This window comes from Astyanax mexicanus, chromosome 6 (assembly GCF_023375975.1).
Source record: "Astyanax mexicanus isolate ESR-SI-001 chromosome 6, AstMex3_surface, whole genome shotgun sequence".
In the NCBI taxonomy this organism is placed as follows: domain Eukaryota; kingdom Metazoa; phylum Chordata; class Actinopteri; order Characiformes; family Acestrorhamphidae; genus Astyanax; species Astyanax mexicanus.
In genome coordinates, this window is record NC_064413.1 from 759,777 (window position 1) to 785,000 (window position 25,224).

Here is a 25,224-nt window from a genome sequence, read left to right on the forward strand (position 1 = left end):
GTTAACCCGATTTTAATACGTGATGAATATTTAAATCGGTTTGTCCACAGCTCGTTTTGTCCTAAGCGTGTTTTTATTTTTCCCTCTTCCTCCATTCTTCTCTCTCTCTCTCTCTCTCTCTCTCTCTCTCTCTCTCTCTCTCTTTTCTTAATTTTTTTCCTGTCTTATTGCTGGCTGTCTTTTTAAGCGTGTTTTTGTTCTCTCTCTCTCTCTCTCTCTCTCTCTCCATCTCTCTTTTTCTTTTCTTTTTTTTGTCTTGTCTTACTGCTGCTTATTTTCCGCTCTGACAACCCGCGCTTATACGTGTTGAATATTTAAATCGGTTTGTCCTCAGCTCGTTTTGTCATAAACGTGTTTTAATTTTTTTTCCTCTCTTTATCTCTCTCTCTCTCTCTCTCTCTCTCTGTATCTCTCTTTCTCTCTCTCTCTATCTCTCTTTTTTCTTTTCTTTTTTTGTCTTGTCTTTCTGCTGGCTCTCTCTTTCCGCGCTGATGTCAGATTTTTTCCCTCTTTCCTCTCGGAGGGGGCGGATCTTAGCGCGGTGAGTCACGCAGCTGTCAAAGAGAGCTGTCACCCTGTTTCATGATCAAACACGCACGCTCTCACGCACGCACGCACGCGCGCTCACGCACACAGTGACTGAGGGAGACTGAAGGAGGCAGCTAGTCTCAGGTAGCTACAATGTGTTGCGTCTCCGACACATGAGAGATTGAGACAACAGGAGAAAAGAAGAGCGACCTGGTTTGGCTTCCTGTCCCACATTTTTCCTTCGGACTGTCTGGACTGTAACGTTTACCGTTTGATGAATGAACGTTGGGGAAAAAACGCTAATCTTTTTTTTTTATTATTTCTTCAGAGGAATAATTTTTGTTTTTCGCGTTTGACTCGAGGAACGCTGAGCCTGTGAGATAATCAAAATAAAAAACCATTTACCAGCGAGAGAAGGGGGGATTTTTTAGTTTTTTTTTGTTGTTGTTGGTTTTGTTCATTTCTTCACGGAAGGAAACGGACCATGAAGACTAAACGAGGTACGTACTGGTTTAAAAAACGGTTACATTTATATATATATATATATATATATATATATATATATATATATATATATATATATATATATATATATATATATATGTATGTATATATGTTTAAATGTTTGCTTAATCGTCTTAATGTGAGCAACGTGCAGCAAGGCAGAATACATTGTGGAAAAAAAGCGTGCAGTGAGTGTGTTTATTAGTTAGGTAATTATGTACTTAATTTGTATATATATATTTTAAAGTTAAAGCCGTGATGACGGTAACATGAGGCTGATGCATGGCTGCTGATATGGGGGGGAAAACCGTTTCTCTCCAGCCTCATGTTACTTGTGGGCTGCTACTGCTATTGTTTCCACTCCAGACAAAACAAAAAATCTTTCTTTTTCTTTTTCTCTCCGTATTATCATCTGCTGCCAGCCTGTCAGGGTGATAAGTTTCAGTCGCATTTTCATCATATCCTCAGACGTTTATTGTTTTTAAGGGAAATCGCGTTTGAAAATGTATTTAAAAACAAAAAATCGTGCCGTCCGCGTCGCTTTGTTGACTAGCCTACTGCAGCAGGCTTGTGCTTAAAGGTTGTAGGTTAGTGTGTATACGCGTATACTTTGTGTTTGTTTTAATCGGAAATTGAGGTTAAAGTTAACATTTTTTGCGGTACTTTTTCTTTTTTTAATGTTACGTCGAGTTAGAGAAGTGAAGTGGGCCACGCGCTCTGTGTCTGTCTGTGTTGAGTTTGAGTTTGAGCTACTGGGCAACATTGTTTCTTTCCCAGGCTTTTTTGTCTGTGGAATGTGGTCGAAACTTCAAAAGTCTGGCTTGTTACAATGCGGTAGTCGAATTTAACTCACAATAAGCCGCAAAAACGTAACGTTTAAGCGTCAGTTTGTGTGGGAAACGTGTAGCAAACTTTAGCTTGAACGCTGACCTCCTTCTTCTTTGTGAAGTTTTGCTTTGCTTTCCAACCTCGTGTTGGCGAGTAACGTTACACACAATGGAGCTCTGTCCCAACTCGCTTCAAAACCACATTTCCAGACTTAGTATGGCATCAGTGTGTTTAAAAACTGCTTTGGACAACTTGAGAAAGCTAGAGAAAGTTTTGTGAAGCGTAACGCTATTACATTTTGTCGACAAAACGCTATTTAAAGCGCCTGGAGAGACACATTCCTTTGTTCAGCCTTGAGAAGGATATTTTCAACAGGTCCCTCCTCCTCCCCCTTTCCCACATAATTAGCCAGGCTAGTCTTGTTCTCCTGTTCTGTTCTTCTGTTCTCTTGTTCTTCTGTTCTTGTTCTCAACTTTCTTTTTATACTTCTAGTCTTTAAAGAATTGACGGTTAGGTTAAAGCTGTAACTGGTTTTTTTTAGTAAGAGTTCAGAAGTAGAAAGTTAGAGTGTCAGGTAGCTGTCTGTCTGTCTGTTGTGCAGTTGATATAAGTTATTACTAAGTTTTCTTTCCTTTTTTTTGTTTTACTATTTAATGTGCATTAATAGGCAAAAATAATTTTACTCTCACGGAAAGAGCCACAGCCGCCCTCTTTAACTGTATGGAACAAACAATTCCTAAAAACAAATCCTTTAATTCGTGCAACCCAAAATATAAATTCTAAGATTCTCTATGAAATGTGGGACAAAGCAGTACAATATTTAAATCTGACTGATTTTATAGCTGTTTTAGCTGTATAGCTTTTATTTATTTCATAGAATCTTTTAGTGCTTACAACACTAGTGCTCATTATCTTTGGTGTGCTACCAACAAATGTTTTTTGTTTGTTTGTTTGTTGAGATCTATTAACATGCTGTTTTCCCGTATATTGCAATTGCTTTGATATAACTACTTAAGTTAAACCTACTGGCCTACTAGGGTTTACTCAGGCATTTAAGATATCTCTTTTTTATCTTTGAGTAAGAAGAAAACTTATTATCTTACTGTATCTGTATCTGGCTGTATGTTCAGTCCATTTAGGGACAGAACTGAGTGGGAATGTAGGAAATGAGTAATAGCTTACTAACTTACTAACTCAGATCATGTTCATTACTTTTCTTTCTTTTGTGTCTTTAATTTTTTATAGCAGTGCCTGTAACCATAAAGCATGCCTCTCTTTTTTCTGTTGTTGTTCAGACACGTTGTTGGAGCTCTGACTGGTACAGAAACACAGAAAAAGTCATTATAATGACATCATGATTATCATTTCCTTCATTGCATGAGCTAAACATGACAGCAAGGGTTTAATACGTCAGCTGCTACACTAAAACACACCTTCATAAACATGCATGCAGATGCAGATTTCCTCCAAACCCTGCTGGAGACCCTGCTGTTCAGAATTTGGCAATTTGGAGGGAGTCTCGGTGTGTAAATGGATAAATGGAGGGGGGAGGGGAGTCTAGAAGGGGCAACATGGAGAATGGGAATGAGGAGGAGGAGGAGGAGGGAAGGAGGTGGGGGTTTTTTAGTCTTTTGTCCAGCTCTCACACTCTCTCTCTCTCTTTTCTCCCTCTCTCTCACAGTTACAAACACAAATTCCACACTTGCTCATTCCCTTTCACACGGCGCATTCACCCTTTACTTTAAAACACAGCTTCCTCAGACTCCAGAAACTCATATGTGAGCATTTACGCCACGTAAACTCTTACTCAGCTCTCAGAAACTCTACTGCCAAGAGTTTTCCATGGTGATTACATGTGTTTGAGTCATGCCTAAACTTAAAAAGAGCCAAGGCTTTAAAGTATTGAAATGTCTTTACGTGAATAATCAGTTTTTGTCAGTTTTACATATCAGAGTTCGGGTTAATCAGCGTAAATGTAGCCTATTATTTTTCTAATTTTTCTCATATCTTTTTTGACGGACAATCAAGTTGAGCATTACGTTTTAACACATATAAACAAAGTGCAGTCTGTAGTCTGTGCTTAAAATTAAAAGGAGCTGTGGTCTTAAAGTCTTCAAAAGTCTTTAAGCATATGATCAGTTCTTGTCTATCATATACATTATGATGCATGTTAATCCGCATAGATGTAGACTATTATTTTTCTTATTTTTTTGTTGACAGACGAGCAAGTTTTGCATTAAATTCTCAGTTCTCAAAAACTTTACTGCCAAGTGTTTTCCATTGTGATTAAACGTGTTTAAATCATGCTTAAACTCAGAAGAAGCCATGGCTTTGAAGTCTTTAAAAGTCTTTAGGTGAATGATCAGTTTTTGTCCATTTTACATATCAGACTCCTGTTAATCTGCGTAAATATAGGCATATATTATTTGTCTTATGTTTTTGTTGACTGACAAGCTGAGCATTTCTTTGTAACACATATAAACACACATACAGCTCTGGGGAAAAAATGAGACCACTTTAGGATGAGTGGCTTTGATTTTACCAAGTTGAAAACCTCTGGAATGTAATCAAGAGGAAGATGGAAGATCACAAACCATCAAAAGTTATCCAAAAGCAGTGTGTAAGACTGGTGGAGGAGAACATGATGCCAAGATGCATGAAAAAAACCAGGGTTATTTCACCAAATATTGATTATTTCTGAACTCTTAAAACTTTATGAATATGAACTTGTTGTTTTCTTTGCATTATTTGAGGTCTGAAAGCTCTGCATCTTTTTTTTTATTTCAGTCATTTCTCATTTTCTGTAAATAAATGCTCTAAATGAGAATATTTTTATTTGGAATTTGGGAGAAATGTTGTCTGTAGTTTATAGAATAAAACAACAATGTTCATTTTACTCAAACATAAACCTATAAATAGCAAAATCAGATAAACTGATTCAGAAACTGATGGTGGTCTCTTTATTGTTTTGTCTTTGGGTTCTGCGTTTTTAGGTATGCTGGCTTTGTCTGGCAGTGAGACAGAAGATGAGGACAGCATGGACGTGCCCCTGGACCTGTCCTCCAGCCGTGGAGCTGCAGCCAAAAGAAAGAGAAGAGGAAACTTGCCAAAAGAATCTGTACAGATCCTCAGAGACTGGCTTTATGAGCACCGTTACAACGCCTACCCCTCAGAACAGGAGAAAGCCCTGCTGTCCAAACAGACCCACCTTTCTACACTACAGGTATACAAAGCTGTTTATGTAGTTTATTTATGTTTATCATTGTAAATTCCACCCAAAACCGCATTAATACTAAAAACTGTATTGGATTATTTTAGGCCGAAATACCTCCCTAGTTAGTAGAGGTGAAATTGTGTTTAGAGGATTTGAGGCACAGTTTTCAAATGTTCATAAATTTCGCTTTTTTAAATCTAAGCTGATTTTGAGAAAGTATGAGCTGGGTTTTTTATATGACATTTAATGTGGTTTCAGTAAAGAAGAAGCTTAAAATAGATCAGAGCTGAAATCGTCATTTCAGTAAGTGAGTAAAGCAGGGGAATTTTAGAGTTTTCTGCTTTGTTGATCAGTAACCTGCCCCACATGCCTCACAGGCTCACTGTCATAAGTGCCCTGTTTTCATTCAGCTGATGTGTGGAGCTGCGGAGAGACAGAGAGAGAGAGAGAGAGAGAGAGAGAGAAAGACAATATTGTGTCTGAACTACCAGGAAACTAGACAGAGAGAGAGAGAAAGAGTTGGAGAGAGATAAAAACAGATACAGATACTGTATTTGGAAAGAGATACAGATATATAGTAAGAGATATTGAACGATATATAAAGAAATACAGAGTTATAGAGCTATAGAAAGAGTTATATGAATATATAAAGAGATATATAGACATATGAAGAGTTACAGAGAGATACAAGTATATAGAAAGAGTTATATAGATATAGAAAGAGTTATATAGATATAGAAAGAGTTATATGAATATATAAAGAGTTATATAGATGTAGAAAGAGTTTCAGAGAGATACAAATATATAGAAAGAAATACAAAGAGATATATAGAGTTACAGAGAGATAGAAATAGTTATATGAATATATAAAGAGTTGTATAGATATAGAATGAGTTACAGAGATATAGAAATATATACAGAGAGAAATTGTGTTTATGTTTAGGATCAGGCTTTAGTCTGGTTTCCCCTCGTCTCCATATGAAGTGTACTTCCTTCATCTTCAGTCAACTGAGAAAATTCCTGTGGATAAATCGAGCAGAGTGCTGTTGAGTCATGAGAGAGAGAGAGAGAGAGAGAGAGAGAAAGAGAGACATAGAGGGAGGGGGGAAGAGAGAGACTCTTTACAGTCACCGTAAGGAATTCCCCCACACTCAGCCAGCTGTCTGCCAAACAATGGAGAGACACAATACACACATGAACACAGTGAAGACTACCAGCCCCTCACACTCTTCAGACACAACCATACAGATCTGTTACCAAACTAGTGCTACAGTTCACTACTGCACTTTACAGCAGTGCAGAGTGTGAGTGTTTGTCCTTTTCACAAAAACCCACAGACTGAAATGCTTCTCACACCATGTGCTGTTGGCATGCAGGAGAGAATATACAGCGAAAAGTGGTGGTATCACACTATTTAGTATTTCAATACTGTATTGATTTGTAATTATTAATTACACCTGATTGTTAAAATGCAGTGTTAACCTTTTTTCAATCTCACTGCGATTACGTAACAAGTAGTTTTGTTGTATTTAGATTTCTAAAAAAAAAGTTAATAGTGTTTTGTGTTGTAAAAGTTTTCTAAAATTCAGTTTAAACATTTGTGCGATATACTGTGATGCATTTTACTCCATATCATATTGCTAAGCACTAGTAATAGCCAGAAATCAAAACATTTACGATTTTTTTATTTATTTAATCAGAGGATTGCTTTATTGGACGTCCTGTTGATTTAAATATCAATGCTCTGTATTATAGCACTACACTGACGGTGACGTCACACAACCTGTATCTCGTAAAGACCCCCCGAGTCCTGTATAGGGTATTCAGGACGTGCAAATGATCTGCAATAGGCTTTAATGGGCCGTCCCTGAGCGTCAGCATACAGTTAGCTTTTGCCTAAAAGTGTGACATTTACATTTAAAGAGGGTCTGTGGAAGTTCTGGAGGCTCAAACAGTGAAGAGAGCTGATCATTAGCATTATTAAAGACCAACAAAGAGAAGAGAGACACACACACACACACTGTTTTTTTAGATGATTTATAATAATGATAAGAATACAATTAGCATGTCATTTTCACAGGAATAGAAATAGTAACTAGATAGAAACGTAACTAGATAGATAGAAAAGTAACTGGATAGATGGATGGATAGATAGGACAGTAACTGGATGGATGGATGGATGGATGGAAAAGTAACTGGATCGATAAGAAGTAACTAGATTGAAAAGTAACTGGATGGATGGATTCAAACGTAACTATATAGATAGAACAGTAACTGGATAGATGGATGGATGGATGGATACATACTTTATTGACTTTATTGAGGGAAATTCTGGAATCAATAATAAAAATAGATTTTTTTTGTAGGAATACATATGTTTTTTTTCTGATTATTATCATTATTGTTACTTATAATATTTATACATTTTTCAGTGAAAATATGTTTAGATGTCATCTAAAAATAATTTGTGACCTATTTTTAACCAATTTTTTTTTTCTTCACCGTTTTCTCCTCTCAGGTGTGCAACTGGTTTATAAACGCCCGGCGGCGGCTCCTCCCGGAAATGCTGCGGAAAGACGGTAAAGACCCGAATCAGTTCACCATCTCCCGGCGGAGCAGCAAGAGCGGCGAGGGGCTCAGCGACGGGTCCCAGTCCCCCAAACACGGCCTGCTGCCCCACGGAGACGGGTACGACCCCGCCTCCATCCCCGTCTCCAACGGTTACCCCAAGAAAGCGCCGTCCCTCAAATCGCCCCCGTCGCCCGTCCTGCCCCGCCCCTCCGTCATCTGCCACACTACGGTCAGCGGCGGCTCGCGGGGCAGCCCGGGCGTGGAGGGGGCGACGGAGCTGGCGGGGGGCGAGCTGTTCGGGTGCCAGGTCGGAAACGTCAGCCCCCGGAGCGGCCTGTTCAACACCCCGCCCCCCACACCCCCCGACCTCACCCAGGACTTCAGCGGATTCCAGCTGCTGGTAGACGTGGCCTTAAAGAGGGCTGCTGAGATGGAGCTGCAGGCCAAGCAAGTCCTAGCCTGAAGATACTGAGGACAGATCAGATCTGAGGGGGGTGATGATGCACAAAGGACATATGGATGGACAGATGGATGGACAAACAGATTGATGGATGGAGAGACATGTTTGAGAAAGTTTGATCCCTTGGTTTGATCACCCCCTTTATAAAAAAAACACAAAAACAAAAACACACACATGCTGTGGAGAAGTCTAGAAGAATGATTGATTTGAGGAGACAAAAAAGACAAACAAACGGAAAAAAACAGACAAACAAACAAACAAACAAAAACTATAAAGGCCTGATCATTTCTATTTTTGGTATATATATTAAAAAAGAAAAAACGATGCCGATATGTTTGTGTAAAAACATTTCAAGGTGCCTTGGCATTCACTTTTTTGTACTTCATTTATGTATGTATAAATATTTGTCTGTCTTCTTTTTTGCACACAGGGGACCAAAAATGTATAGACAAAAGCTGTCTTAAGTCTTTCTTAGTTTTTGAAAGGAGAGGACAGTGTCTTCTCCAGTTCCAGTTCTTCTTCTTACGTTTTTTTTCTCTCGAGTCGTACAGAGTTCTTACAGTTCGGCTCTGTGATCGATCGGTTCTGCCTCGTTTTTGGAGAACGGCTCTGCAGTTCATTCTGCCTCATTCTTTTTGCACAATATGGCAGGTCATCTCAAGTATCTTAAATATTATTATCTCTTTCTTTTCTTCCTGTCTTTCTCTGACGATGAACTTCAATCACTACTGTTCCAGGTCGTACTGTGTTTCATAGTAGTTAAGTTTTTTTTTTGTATTGGTTTTGTTATAATTGTTAATGTAAAGGAAACAGCTTTGTGTTATTTTTTGATGCTACATGTTTAGTACGTTTTCTGCTTTTTCGTTTCTTTTTGAGGGATATTCAGATGTAGCAGATACTATAGTCTGTGATTTCCTCAGAAACACTGAGTGTAGAAATGGCCATTGAATGTGCCCCCCCACACACATAGACACATACACAAATACATACATATACATATATACATACATTTAAAAGAGTAAATAAGACACCCTCCCAACACCCATCAGCCTACTTTCGCACTGAAGCCACTCCCCCACCCCTCAACAGTAATAACACAAGCGTAAGTTTCAGGAGAGAACACTACATGGTGATTTACGTGTGGATTGTGCCATTTTTGTTGTTTTTATCATGTTAAAGAGACCACTCTCCACACATGGAACAAGGGAACGGATGGTTTAACATCACTAGAAAGAACTCTGAAAGGTTTCGGGACCTTGGGTGCATGATTCCTGTAGCCGACGTGATGTGATGCCCAACGATCTGTGAGTCTCTTTCACACTGTGCAATGTTTGTGGCAAAATAGGGGTCACATAGTGTTGAAATAAAGTTTTGTTTTCTACAAAAACATCAAAGCCTTAATTCATTTGTGAAAATTATTTAGATGTGTTAAAGAGACGTGTAGCATGATATGATATATGACCAGCAGTACAACCTAAATTAGGATTAAATCTAGGATTAAATAGATAATGCAGCGTTTTTTTACATTTACTTTGAATTTTGTTTTACTGCAGACAATAAAAAAAAGTCAGAGTAAAAGTGCCTTGGCTGCTTTTAGTGTAGAGAGAAAGTGATCCACTAGGGTTTCTCTTCTTGCAGTAAATCATTTCTGATTTATGGACATACAAATCTAATGTGATCACTTGCAAATAACAGTGTGGACAAACATCTCAACAGATTTGCCTGCAGTAGGCCACAGGCCCACCATAAAACCATTAAAAAAAAAACATAAAAAGCTAAAGGAAACTGTATGGAGGGTTATTTACAGCTCTGGATATTCAAAACCAAATATTGATTATTTCTGAACTCTTAAAACTTTATGAATATGAACTTGTTTTCTTTGTATTATTTGAGGTCTGAAAGTTCTGCATCTTTTTTGTTATTTCAGTCATTTCTCATTTTCTGTAAATAAATGCTCTAAATGAGAATATTTTTATTTGTAATTTGGGAGAAATGTTGTCTGTAGTTTATAGAATAAAACAACAATGTTCATTTTACTCAAACATAAACCTATAAATAGCAAAATCAGAGAAACTGATTCAGAAACTGAAGTGATCTCTTCATTTTTATTTTTTTTTTACATTTTTTTTTACCAGAGCTGTATTTATATATGGGTCTGTTTGCACAGTGCAGTGTTCTACAATATCAGATTTCCAAACATTTCCAGCTGCAGCAGATGTTTTAGCTTAGATGCAATATAGATTCAATCAGTCATGAAATCTTCCAGTAGTGTTTTTTTATGAATCAGGTAAAAAGGTGCAAGAGCAGACAGACTAGAGAGAAAAACCCTTTAATGAAGAAGCAGAAGCAGAAGAAGAAGAAGTTACCTGAAGCAGGTGCTGAGAGAGAGAGCAGTGATTTATGATGGTCTGCTACCAGCCGACTTTAACATCTCACACATCAAATATCAGCCTTTTTATTACGGCATGTTTCTGCAGGCTGTCCCTAAACTATACCCACATTCCTCTCCTCTGTGTGTATGAGTGTGTGTAAGAGTGTGTGTGTGTGTGTAAGAGTGTGTGTAAGCCTCACAAGAGCACCAATTAGCATAATCCTGCATTTAATTAGCAGTAGCTAGCAGCAGACGTCAACGACGGCTTGCCAATGGCGTCTGTGTGTCTCTGCGTGCTCACAATGCCAGCAGATTAGTAGAGACATGTTTGCACGGGATGTTTAATTCACACTATGTTAAGCAGCTGTTCCTCCAGATTTATAATCCCTGAGTCCTGAAGGACATCTTTCCTCCAGGCCCATATACATTACTTTAAATCTATACAGCGGTGTGAAAACATGTGAAGATCCCATGAAAAGTATCTTGGTTCGGATCTACTACGCTGCAGCAGATCCTGGTTAGCTCTCCATAAAAAATAAATATAACTTTAAATTCCTTATTGTATCAAAAAAAAAAACAAAAAAAAAATGCTGAAGCAGAGGTGGACCATGCAACATGACAACGACCCAAATCATACATTCCAGTAAATTCACACACACACACACACACACACAAAAAAACGGCTCAAGGAATGCTGTGGGAAGATTTATATAAAAAACAGCCTTTGCTGTAAAAGCAAACCCTCAAACATCAACCCTCAACACAGCTGAAAGAATTCTGCATGGAGGAGTGGGAAACTTTAGCTATGATTATAGTAAACAAATAGTTTGGCCAAGTGGCCGAATGTGACTCTAAATCTGTCATAATAATTTATGAAATACTATTTTATAAACCCTATGATCTGAGAGTATTCAGAGAAATTAGGAATAATCAGATCAGACTATGTTTTACCATTTTTTAACTGTCTAGATTTGGTAAACATAATGTAGAAGCTTCAGATGATATTCGCAGCAAACAGACCAAATAATCAAGAGGCCAAATAGAGCTGAGCTCTGCTACTAATTTCTAATTGAATTTTAAGGAAATGTAAATTTAATATGTTTAATAATAAATCCTTCCACTTAATGGAAAAACAAAAATTCTTAGTAGTATGAATTCAGGAGCTGGTAGAAACAATCGAGCAACTAAAATATCACTTCAGGGCTTCAACACTGACTTTGTTTGGAATTGGTAACCTGTTAGTTTTGGAAATAAAAATATATATGCTACAATATAAAAACAAACACACAATACAAAACAATTCCACACGAGCTAAGAATGGCAATCGAGCTTTTTAATGAGCAAAAATTTCAGACACGATCTGTAACATCGAGTGCGTAACATTAAGTACAGATGTTCGTTTGGTTAAACATGTTATTAGATTGTTTACAGTGAAGAACATTCATGTATTTACAAACAGCTGTTTGAGTATTTTCTTACGCTTCCAACATTAATCTCACTGTTAACCTGCTTTCCATTCCCAGAATGCTTTGTGGCTGGTGCTCAGTCCTTCATTTGGCAACTATACACGAGCTAAACATGATCTCAGATCTCATCTTTATATGATACAGGATTAAAACATAAAAAAAGGTAAAAATGTGAATAAATGATGCTTTATTAAACATAAATATGAAACTGATATTATTCAAGCTTAAAAGTGCTTTTTAAAGTGAAGCGAAAAGTGGAGCTCACTTTAGACGTTTAGACGTTTTAAACAGGTAGCAGCTAGTTTTAGTATGTATTTCTTTTCTTTTATACATTTAAAATATTAAAACATATCTTAGAAACCAGTTTAATCAGAAATCATAATATTAATAATAATGATAAAGTACAAATCATCAAATTTTCATCCAAAGTAGTTGAGCTCCTTGATTATGTTATATATATTTTTGATTATGAAATTACGAGATTGTCTACTATACTGATTTTTTTATTATTTTCTTTTATATATATATATATTTTTTATTTAATTGAATTTATTGGATATTTAAGATCTTCTCTAATTAGGGAGGCGGAGCTCTTTAGAGCTACTATTCATAATTATTATAACAATAATAATAATAATATTAATACAAATAAAAATAAACAACAAAACAAAAAGAACGAATAAAAAAAAAAACAATCTAAAATATCAGGATTGAGTGTGATTGATATATGTAAAAAAAATCTTCATGGCAACATCTGAGAACCAACAACTCATTCTTCAACCAAAAGACAACACACACACACACACACACACACACACACGTGCATTCACACACACACTATATAGTCTCCCCTGAGGCTATGTTGTGCATGACTATCAAAAATTCATAAATTAAGGCTGAGAATCGAAACATCAATAATATTTAATAATAATAATAATAATAAGGACGTCTACCACTACAGTAAAAAAAATGTATTTTAGTGCATAAAATAGCAAAAAACTAACAAAAACAACAGTCTCGGAAAAAAACACTACTAAAGTTAATTAAAGTAAATTACATACAACAATCAAGCAAAACATTATGACCTCCCCTTGTTTCTACACTCGTTATAATTAATATTTTTAGCTCTACTGATGATAAGATCATATAAAACACTCTGTATTTGTATAATATACATAATATAATAATTACAGACTGTATTTGTGTTTCTCTGTATATTTTATTATTCTCCTTCATTTTTTAAACCCTGTTCTTCAATATTATTCATTAGCAGTGATTAGTATGGTGGTGTATGAGAAGTTAGTGTGTGTTCACTTGTAAAAAAAAAAATATATATATATATATATATTTTTTTTTTTTTAAAGTATCCTTAACATGGAAAAGTACATACTTTATTCAAAATGAATTATGTACTTAAATACATACTAAATGTACTGTACATGTATTTTAAAACAACTTATGACAACTTAAATATATTTCAATTGCAATTAAGCGATATTTAAGTACAACATAAAAGCATTAGATTTGTGCTTTTTCGTGTAACTTCTGTGAACTTCTCTAAAATGCACTTTAAGCAGGATTTAATGCCACTATACACATATACATATATTTTTGGTCAACACAATGTATAAGCATATTGCTTAAAAATACATATTATGGAAATACAGAGAAAGTATATTTAATGTTAATGAATATTTTCTAAATAAAACATATTGAATAGAAAATGCACTTTTAGTATTTTAGTATTCTTCACCTAAATTTTAACCTACTTTTAATGCTTTCAAGTTTACTTCCTGTTAATAAGGTTTGGATCCGATGCAGCAGCAGTGCTGCTGGAGGTTTTAAACACCTCAGTGTTTCTGCTGGAGGATGAGCAACACTGTAAAGAGCTTCTGTCTCTGACTTTACTTTATCTACAACACTGATTCTCCACCAATAACCAAATGAACACTTACATATACCACCCACAATCCATTTCACCTGGTAACAGGAACACAGTAATCTATAGACGTATAATCCATACATATATACATCTCCTCACATCTTTCTCTTATCAATAGTTCTTCACTCTCTCTTCTGTTGTGTGGAGTTTTTTCCCGCTCTTTTACAGTATGTAAGTTTGTATGATGGTTTATAAGTAGTTTGATTGATTATTGATTCTGGTTAATACAGTATTTTCTCCTACTGAGAATCTCAGAATCAGGATTTAAACAGAGGAAAATAAACAACAGGAGAGTCGATCAGTGAACTACAGTGTTCACTAGCTTATTTATCTGTAATTAACTGTAGTGCAGAAACTGTAGTGAACTGATGGTGAACTGTTGGTTGATAGAGCAGATCTTGTGGTGTTCCACAGGGTTTTACTGTAGGACCAATCAAACTTTATAATGTTAATAATGATAAAACTGTAGTTCTGAGAGGGAAGGACTGAAGTGTAGATTATATACAGATTCTAACAGCTAAAAAATAAACACTAACTAATGTAATGATAGATTAAATTAATTAAAATTACAGATACAGGAAATACTTTATACATTTCAGTTCTTAATATTTTAATTTCTGAGGTCATCTAGTGTTTCTATGGCTTTCTGTGGTGGTTTTTTATCCGATGAGTTCTGAGTTTTGAAGAACAAGGTTAAAATAAGAAGAATAATAATAAAATATACAGAGAAACACAAATACAGTCTGTATAATTCTATTATTATATTATACAAATACATAGTAGAAATATATGCTCAATATGCTCAGTAGAGCTGAAAAACATAATACAAGTTATGAACAAAGAGGTGTTCATAATATTTTTCGCTTGATCTGTGTATATAAGGAGAAGGAAATATAAATATAAATAATAATAATAATAAAAAAACAATATAAACCAATGCAAAGTCGCTGCATGTTAGCTGCTGGGAAGATAATAATATAAATATATCTATATATTTTTTTTGTTTAAACATCTACGCACAGTTAAGATATTTCAAATATCATTAATTCAAGAAAAGTAGTATCTCTGTATGATTAAATGTATGATTTTAAAAGAAGTGCAAATGAATGATGTTTTAGAGAGTAACAGATATATAAAAGTCATCAGAATATATATCAATGGATACGTGAGAGCGTGAGAGCGCTCACCTGTTTTATAGATCAGTTTTATAGAACACAAGAGCAGCACTATCTATCAAACAGGAATCTATCAACAGGTTTATTATTTTATCATCATCATTAGTCGTCTATACATACAAAAATAATAAAATATCTGATATTCACCCCGGAGAGGTGCGTCTACCTACACTTTCTAGACATGTTTTAATTTAAATAATCATTATTTTTCTTATTGTCATCTTTTAAACAGCGTCGTATTACAAACAAACCGGAATAAAAATAAAAAACAGATTGATGTTCATGTGTTACAGTGTCTGAGCTGTGCTATAATTCAGTTAAAAAGTGAAACGCTTTGGAAACTCTTAGGAAAACAAACAAACAAACAAACAAACAAAAATATATATATATTAGGAAGCACTTTGAAACATGCACTTAAATGTGTAGAACAGCATAAACACACACCCGTATTCACACTCTAGAGCGCACTAGAGCGTGAAAATCACAGCATCACCAGGCCAAAGATGCTACAACCCCAGTGATCTTCATATTTAAACAGTTAAATAATAATAATACTAATAGACATTGTTCTCTATCTATTTCTATACAGAATATCTATAAAAGGCAGCTTTACACGAGAGTTAGTCACAATCACAGTGACCAGAAACATCGCATGTTGTTAGCTCACTGAATTCAGGTTTTATATCTGTAAAAAAAATCAGTAGCAAGTGTGTTTTTATATAGTTACATTTCTCAAATCGCTAAATCACTCCTCAGATCTCCTACCATAAAAATACAGATTTGATAGATTATATATTATACTATACAAACATATGTACATGTAGAGTGACAGCAATCAGAAGTAAAGGGTGGAGTCAGAAACCACAGTTCACTGGTTCACTACTGTAAGAATCCACTTTAAACAACCGTAGATTAAATTATTATTATTATTAGTATTAAATACTGTGAGGTGATGATTAATGAGCTGCATTATAATAAGTGTATTTCTTACGTTTGTGTGATTTATGTGATTTATGCTTTAGATCCATCTTAATCAAAAAGAGAAAGAGAGGAAAAGAGGAGAAGAAGAGAGGAGAGCACCATTCTATTCTTCTATAACTGTTTTCCTTCATAGCGACGGATATTTTTAAAATAATCTTTGATTATCGTATTTTTCGCTCTATAATGTGCACTTATAATGGTCAGAGCTCCTTATAATCTGGTGCTTCTTATGTATGAATTCTACCAGTCAGGTATTAAGAAGCTGTAAATCCACTCTACTGAAGTACAGCAGTATTAGCACTAACCGCTAACCGGGGTAAGCGCTAGCTCTTTCGCCGTTTAGAGGCGAAAGTTTACTGTAAATAAATGGAAATGTTTTACTCACCCAAATAAACAGTTTTCAGTAGAGGAATCTGTGTAGGTTAACACCCAGACCTCAATTAACTTCTCTGACCCATCTGAAATTACAGTTTTTTTTACTTAACTTAGCTTGGCTTTACTGAATTAGAAGGGAAACATGGCGCCACCCCTGTTCCTTACTAGTGTCGCATAAAACGTGTCTTATAATCCATTGTGTCTTATAGTGCGAAAAATAGATAAGCAATAACTGATCTGAAAAAAGTGGAGAATAAATACATTTGACACAACAAGAGAAAGTGGAAGAAGATAAGAAGAAAAGTAAATTAAAGAGAGAATAAAAAATATAAATACAAATAAATTCATAATTATGATCAGGAATGAGAAGGAATTCGCTTAAAAGAAAGAAGAATAGAATAGAAAAGAAATGAAAAGAGAGGAACTGATGAGAGGTTAAAGGGATGTTTTTCCACTCGTTCTCTCGACACAGACAAAACAGTTTCACCCAATCCCAGGGGGGCAAGGTGACACATGATAGAGTATCTCTCTCAAACACACACACACACACACACACACACACACACACATATGCATACACTCATTTGCGTGTCACATACGTGCAACAAAGTCACAAAAAGTGATTACTCCACCCACTTTTAGTACCATATCAATACTGAAACTGGCAGCAATAATAATAATAATAATTATTATTATTATTATCATATATGGCCTGATTCTCTGGGAGTGAACAGTGTGTAACGGCTGCTACAGTGTGTTTATCAGAATCTTTGGGAAGGTCAGACGAGGGCTACATCCATGTTGGCTAAATCTGGGAGAAGAGAAAAGGGAATAATAATAATAAAAAAGAGAATTTAAAAAAATAAATGTTGGGAAAATTCCACAGTGTAGAAGCTCTTGTGTTCTTCATGTTTTTTTTTTACAGAGGACAAAAAAGCTTGTGATTATATTACAGCTACCCTGCCTTAGTCATTGTCATTCAGAGCTTGTGTGTGTGTGTGTGTTTAAAAAGGAGCTACGTGAGTGTTTGTTAGCTCTCTGAATCTTCTGAAGTGTATAAGCAAGAGGACTTTTATACTTATACATCCTTTAAATGTGTAGATTATGGTGTTTTGATGGGTTTATTGAGGGGTTTGAATCTGTGTAGATCAGGGGTCGGCAATAGATGTGGCCCTAAAGCGTGAAACATCTGACCTGTGAGGTTTTTTTTTTGAACAATAATGAAATAAATAAATAAATAAGTAAAATGCTTCTCTGGAGAGCTTTTGTTTACATGCCTCCCCTGTCTCTCTAGTTTCCACTAGTTCTTGTTTTTTCAGCAGTTCTTGGGCTCCCTATGTCCTTATAAGGCTGTTTTTTCCCGGCCGTGTCCCAAATCACTAGCCAGGGCAGCAGTAGTGTATTGGGACGCGACCCTGACGACACGGGTTTAATTTATTTATTTATTAATCCTTTCTTCTTGGGTTTACCTGCTTTGAGATCAACTGTTCTGCAATTGGGTTCAACAACCCTCTGAGCTGGAGAGCTACTAGTCTGTAATGGCTTGTAAAATATTTGGGCCACGACCGAACTTAATTGCCGACCCCTGATGTACAGGGGTTGGATAATGAAACTGAAACAGAATAATTGATTGTGGTGACGGACAGTTCTGGTGGAAACAGGAGAGTTGAGGTACACATTGAATTCTGCGTGATTTGATCGGCCGTGGTTTCATGTTTTTTGGATACAATCCGGGTTATTACCCGAACATCCCTTTCAGACAGCTTCCTCTAACAGCGTCCACAGTTAATCCTGTTGGATGTGGTTGGTTCTTCTTGGTGGTATGCTGACATTACCCTGGATACCGTGGCTCTTGATGCATCACAAAGACTTGCTGTCTTGGTCACAGATGCTCCAGCAAGACGTGCACCAACAATTTGTCCTCTTTTGAACTCTGGTATGTCTCCCATAATGTTGTGTGCATTGTAATATTTAGAGCAGAACTGTGCTCTTACCCTGCTAATTGAACCTTCACACTCTGCTCTTACTGGTGCAATGTGCAATTAATGAAGATTGAACACCAGGCTGCTCCAATTTAGCCATGAAACCTAAAATCCCACACTAAAATGATGACAGGTGTTTCAGTTTCATTCTCTAACCCCTGTATGTGTTTATAATCGTGTCTGGGCCTCGGGGATGTAGATTTCGATGCTGTCCATGCACTCGGTGGCTGAGTTCTGGCGTAGCGTAGCGGCGGCACGTTTAGCCGCCAGCAGTCGTTTCCGTGCCTCCAGTCTCTGCGAGCCCTCCAGAGAGCGATCCCTCACCAGCATCGCCACGCTCTTCCCCGGCTTCTTCGGCACCGGAGGAGGAACTCGCCTCTCCTGAACAGCAACCACAAGCTAATTAGCTGCACCAGTGAATATATATAATCACTAGTGCGTGAGTTACAATCCTCACTCGGTGGCTAGCATTTTTTTGTGGGAGTCATATAGTCAAATACAGTGTGGAAAATTAAATAAGTATATTATATGCTGTCGATTTTGCACGTTTTCCCACCTAAAGTCTGTAACTTTTATCATAGATACACTTCAACTGTGAGAGACTGAATCTAAAAAACAATTCAGAAAATAATAAATTTGCCTTGTATTGCTTAGTTTAGTCTCTGTGTTGTTTTAGGGTTCATAAACATTTTAACCAATAAATTTCCATGACTTTTCCATTCCTTTAAAGCAAAGTTTCATGAGCATCGGATTTTTAAAACATCAGTGGAGACTTAAAAACAAACAAAAAAATCAACAAAACTATCATTCAAATTGATTATAGTACGCCTACAATGAATATGACACACATCTTTAATAATAAAATGTGTGTCAGATCCTGAGAGGTAAATTGTGTAAACTGGGCTAAATTACTGAATTAACTCAGTAATGAGCTGACGTATTTTTTTTTGTAGCTCAAAACAGATTTTCTCCATCGATAAACTGAAACACAAAAATTAAAAATTTAAAAACTTTCTGGGTATTTTTATTTTCCCAAAACTTCTCCAGGCCTGGAAATAGCTATTTTCAAATTCCACAACTTTTCCAGGTTTTACCTGACTGTATAAACTCTGGTTGTTAGACAGATCTGTGGTTTTGGTCATGATGGAGAGGTTGGAGTGTGATTGGTTAATTGATTGATTGATTGATTAAGTGGACAGGTAAGTTTTAAACAGGGAATGAGTGCAAAATAGGAGAAATATGCAATAAATTATTTAAAAATCATACAATGTGATTTTCTGTATTGTTTTTTTTCTTACATTAGAAATAAAACTATGATTAAAAAATGTAGGTGGGAAAATCAGCAGCGTCTCAAATACATATTTTCCACACTGTATCAACATATTCAAAATGAGCACACACATGACACGGGGTCAGTGCTTCAGGCAGTGGTGTGTGTGAGTGAGTGTGTGTGTGTGTGAGAGCAGCCATGCTTGCAGCCCATTGGCCAATTCTGCAGGGACCTTCACGAGCGAATGACATACAGCATGCAGCAACCAGATCACTGTCAAACATAAAACAAATAAAACAAATAAACAACATCACTTTCTAGTCATTTAGCACATGCCAATCAATCAGCACGTCATATATACAGCTCTGAAAAAAATGAAGAGAGCACTTCAGTTTCTGAATCAGTTTCTCTGTTTTTGTTATTTATAGGTTTATGTTTGAGTAAAATGAACATTGTTGTTTTATTCTATAAACTACAAACAACATTTCTCCCAAATTACAAATAAAAATATTCTCATTTAGAGCATTTATTTACAGAAAATGAGAAATGTCTGAAATAATGCAAAGAAAAGAATGTTCTCCTCCACCAGTCTTACACACTGCTTTTGGATAACTTTATGCTGCTTTACTCCTGGTGTAAAAAAATCAAGCAGTTTAGTTTGGTGGTTTGATGGCTTGTGATCATCAATCTTTCTTTTGATTATATTCCAGAGGTTTTTTTTAATTTGGTAAAATCAAATGAACTCATAATTTTTGAGTTTTATAAGTGCTCTCTTATTATTATATATTTTTGCAGAGCTTTCCAAAGAGAGAATAAAGCATGCAGTAACATAAACAGAAAAAAATAAAGCAACAGAATGAATCATTTTGCTGATGGTTCTCTATCGTACCTTTTGCTCAGGCAGCTCTACGCATCTCCAGTTGTTCGCTTTAAGCTGGTGAAGCTCGTCAAACTTCAAACTGATGTTTTCAATGGACAACTGCAACATATCCCAGAATCCCGCCAGGTCCTGAGACACAGGTCTCGGATGGGCATTGGGGTTCTGAAGTAATAAATTAAAGAGATTTAGAGAAAAGAAGAGTCGTTATTTCCCAAGAGTATAGTATTATATATGTATAGTATTGAAGTTTTTAAATATATTAACATGGTTAAGCAGCACATACCAGGTTTTCCTCGCAGAGCTCCCGGAACTGCTGAAACTTCTGAGCCATCAGTAGCTGAGCGCTGCCTACCGCACTCCGGATCTTCCCCAGGACTACAGAGAGAAAACAAAACACAAAATTCATGTAGAATTCAATTTAATTTCCAATTGTCTATTTGGAAAGGGTAGGTCCTCTTCCTCTTTGGTTTGGGCTCACTGTGTCCATTCCCACTGTGTGATGGTCCATCCCAGATGAACAGTGGCTTCAAATATATTTATACCCCTTGAACTTTTTCACTTAAATGTATTTTATTGGAATGTTAAATGACAGGCTAACACAAAATAGCTATGTTCCATCAATCCATCATCCAAAAAAATGGAAAAAGTATTCTACAACATGGCCATGGTGCACCCAAACGGACAGATCCAGCAATTAGGAGAGCACTGATCAGAGAAGGACCAGGAGAAGGACCATGGTCACTCTGGAGGAGCTGCAGAGATCCACAGCTCAGGTGGGAGAAGTCCTAAAAGACTTCTTCTGTGGAGAGACATGAAAACTGGCTGAGCTTCAGCTGTTTTATAAAGAAAATTTGAGTAAAAATCTCTCTACAGTCTCTGGATCTGCAAAGCTGGTAGAGACAAACCCCCAAACCAAAAGACTTGCAGCTGTAACTGCAGTAAATGGTTCTACTAAGTTCTACTAAGTATTGATATAAGGGTGCTGAATACTTTTGCACATCACACTTTTCAGATTTTTATTTGATACAAATTTTAAAAACCAAGTATCATTTTCATTGCACTTCACTAGGGCTGCAACTAATGATTATTTTGGTTGTTGACTAATCTGACGATTATTTTTTTGATTAGTCAGCGATTATTTCGTACATGTCCTCCATCTCTAAAAATGATAGAAACGGTTGAACATGAGATTTAAACATGGAAACTACTGATATTTAGTGGTCAAAAATGTAATCTCTAGTGTTTGGGCACTTTTGGGCCCATCTCCCATTGCGTTTGCGTAACAAATTAACGATTAATCAACAATGAAAGTGAAAATGTAGTCGATAAATTTAAATAATCGACATTGCCGATTATATCGACTAATCGTTGCAGCCCTACACTTCATACGCCCTGAAATTCATCATATTCTTAGTTATGTAAGCAGTGACATGTAAATTGTATTTGTATATCTCATTAACATTTCTTTTTTAACTTTTTTTTATGTAAAATTGTGTCAAAACTCCTCAAAAACAAGACATACACAAAAACAGTATGTCCTGAATCAGGTTGAGGGAGTGATTAAAGTCAGAGAACAGAAGCTGAAGTGTCTCCCGGTGGTAAAAATGTGAGGTATGTCTGTGAGAGATGTTCAGAGGATGAAGATCAGCTTTATGAACTGAAGAGAGGGGAGAGGAGCTGCAGGAGGGCCGGCTCTGAGTATGAGAACGTGTGTTAGAGGTGGAGGAGTGGAGGAGTGGAGGAGAGGAGGAGAGAGAAACAGACAGAATGAGTGGAGGAGAGGCTGGAAGTAAACAGTGTGAACTGTAGAACAAGCTGGGCCTTGTGTAGCGTCTGACCTGCAGTGAGAAGAGATTAGACTCTGAACAGCTGAAGTATTCATGAGAGCGTCTCAGACACTTTAACACTGAATCTACAGCAGCATTAGCCTTTCCATTTCATTACCACTTCATAACTAACGCCCAAACTAACCGTTACTGAGCAGATTTTACACTTTATCAGGTCTTCATTCTTTTAAAGGGTCCAAATAAACTGATCCAGGGCTGTTCTAGAGCTGGATATCATTTGTTTTAAAATGTTTGATACCATACGTTTCCCAAACACTGCTGCGCTACACCAATAAAAGTCCCTGGGCAAGACTCCTAACACTACATCGGCAAAAATCTGTAACAGAAATAACCTTGAGGGTGTTAGCTAAATGCCGTAAATGTAAATGTAGGATACTTTAAATTCACTACTGATACCCAAATGTTACTTTTTTTTAAACATATTTTGCATACATACAATGACGCACCACAACAAAGTAAATAATAAAATATATTGACAATAATAACACACTGAATGCATATACCAAACGTTACTTTTCTCAATACTTTTTACTAAATTGTAACCAAAAAAAAAGTTTTTTTTTTCTTTTTAATACATTTTTCGCACTATAAGGTGCATAAATTCCTTTAATTTTCCCAAAAATGGTCAGTGCTTCGTATAATCCAGTGTTTCTTATGTATAAAGTTTATCAGTCAGGTATTAAGGAGCATTAAAGTCATTAGCGGGTAATGCTAATGATGCTCCAGCAGTGCTAGCCAGGATTAGGAGCAGGATACAGGCCGCTAATACTCACCTCTGAGCGGGGAAATAGTGAATGCAGTTAGCGGCTAAAGCTGATGCTAATATTGCTCCAGCCTTAGAACTGATGATTTTGGGGAAAATTTAAGGATTTTAGTTGCACCTTATAGTGCAGAAATATTAGTGAACAGTGAACACTCACTCTCGTCCGGCAGCTCGTTTTCATGCTCATCGTGCTCCATCTGTTGGCACCATCCCTCCATCCTCTCCACCTCCGCCTGCAGCAGCTTCAGGAACCAGTGTCCGTCTCGGGGACACACGGACACGGCTCGTCCCCCGCCGCCGTCCTCCTCCGTCCCCGGGTCCATCCAGGGGTCCGGAGGGGGTAGGATGGACGGATCGAAGCCCACCTCCAGGTAGTCGTCCTGGGCGCAGGCGTGGTAGTGGTTCCCCGAGCCCTGGATGCTGACGGTGGAGGTGGCGGCGTCTCTGGAGGACTGCCGCAGGGAGGAGGAGGAGCTGAAGCTGGGGTGCTGGTGCTGGATCTGGGGGTAGGGAGCCGGGTCACACCCTGAACCCTCCGGCAGGTCCAGGTCGGCCTGCACCGCCGCCGTCACGCTGTTAGAGCGGGTCACTCTGCGGTAACTGAGACCAGAAACAGACCGGGTTCATAAATTCAAAGTTCATAAGACTTTTCAAGACCTTTAATGCACATTTTCATAACCAAACTATTTAATACAATGAAAACATCAGGGCACACAATAAAACCAAAAATCAGCTATACCTCTCATTAAAATTGATTATAGTAAGCCTAAAATAAATCTGATTTAAAAATGCTGACTCTAAACTGGGCTAAATTACTGAATTAACTCAGTAAGTTGACGTATCTGTAGCTCAAAATAGATTTTCTCTACATTGATAAACTAAAACACAAAGATAGAGATTTTAGAGCAAATTTCCAAAACTTTCTGGGTATCCAGACACATATCCAGGCCTGGAAATTGCTATTTTCCAATTCCATGGATTTTCCAAGTTTTTTATGACCGTATGAACCCTGAAGAGATGAGATTCAGATTTGGAGTGTTTATCAATAAATACAGCTCATAAAAAATGCTTAACAGGCCTCACACTGCAAACGAAGGAAAAAAACTAATGTAATATTAGACTGAAGGCAGAAAACTATTTTTTTAGTAATTTCGTCCTTTTTTTTCTCCACCAAATTAATTAAATAGCATAAACGCATTTTTGCCTTGAGTTTCAAGGAGAAAGCAATTACAAAACTGCAATTTATATATAATTTATATCTAAACATTTGTAGTAACTTAGTAGACAATCCAACAAAGCACAATGCATTTACCTTACATCTGCAGTTTCTCCAGATTATCTGAATATTTTTCTGATATTATCTTGTTTTTATAGTGTATTAAATTGAATAAATACGTTGAACAGCAATGGCAAATCACTGTATTCTGTTTTTATTTATTTTATTTAGTTTTACACAATGTCGGGTTGTTAGATGTAAGATGTTAACTTAATAACTTTATAATGCACTATATGCAGTATCTGATGCAGAATCTGGCTCAGTGTGATTTGTCTGTTTTTCTATAACTCGTTCCTATGAGCTGTGTGTGTAAGAGTAAGTGTGTGTTTGTTTGATCAGTGGAACACCTGCTGTATTCAGGGGTGTTTGAGCACACACACGTCTCTCGTCAGGTTGTGAAAGTGCGGCTGTGTGCTCTCCAGACTCACACACTTCAGTGCAGCAGTGGCTTCAGAGCCTCCTAATGAAACTCTTACATTAAGAGCTTTAATTTATTCTTGCTAAATATTTTCGAAAGTGTGTGTGCGGTGTTATAATGTGACAGAGAAAGACATGGTTAAAATGTAAATGCATTCTAGAGTAGTGTGTGTGTGTGTGTGTGTGTATGTGTGTACAAGTAAGGACAGCACCAGCCAGCAGACCTGCTTCACATCAACTCAAGCAGCTAAGTACTTCCTGTAAACAAGACTGAAGATGAGAGGAAGAAGAGAACGACAGAGAGAGAGATAAAAAACAGAGATAGAATATACACTATATATATTTATATATATTAAATGAATATGGACACCTAT

At 36.7% G+C, this 25,224-nt stretch overlaps 2 protein-coding genes across 4 annotated transcripts in view; one reads left to right on the forward strand and one right to left on the reverse strand.

The window, feature by feature from the left end:
- The first annotated feature begins 568 nt into the window (after window positions 1–568).
- tgif1 (TGFB-induced factor homeobox 1) lies at window positions 569–9,065 on the forward strand. Its single transcript, XM_022666927.2, has 3 exons — window positions 569–1,028; window positions 4,854–5,083; window positions 7,593–9,065. Exons 1-3 carry the CDS (start codon window positions 1,013–1,015, stop codon window positions 8,106–8,108), a joined length of 762 nt encoding a protein of 253 aa, XP_022522648.1. The 5' UTR covers window positions 569–1,012; the 3' UTR covers window positions 8,109–9,065.
- A 2,723-nt stretch (window positions 9,066–11,788) lies between these two features.
- Window positions 11,789–25,224, reverse strand: part of dlgap1b (discs, large (Drosophila) homolog-associated protein 1b) — a 92,972-nt gene continuing 79,536 nt past the window's right edge. For 2 of the 3 annotated variants that reach the window (XM_049480825.1, XM_022666915.2), the window contains exons 10-13: window positions 23,315–23,757; window positions 20,831–20,922; window positions 20,557–20,709; window positions 11,789–18,778 (exon numbers count right to left, since the gene is read on the reverse strand). In XM_049480825.1, the coding sequence (XP_049336782.1) occupies window positions 18,566–18,778; window positions 20,557–20,709; window positions 20,831–20,922; window positions 23,315–23,757 (901 nt within the window). In that variant the 3' untranslated portion in view covers window positions 11,789–18,565. Of the gene's footprint in view, window positions 18,779–19,404; window positions 19,941–20,556; window positions 20,710–20,830; window positions 20,923–23,314; window positions 23,758–25,224 lie in introns of those variants that run through there. The other variant, XM_022666918.2, reaches the window with a different exon arrangement.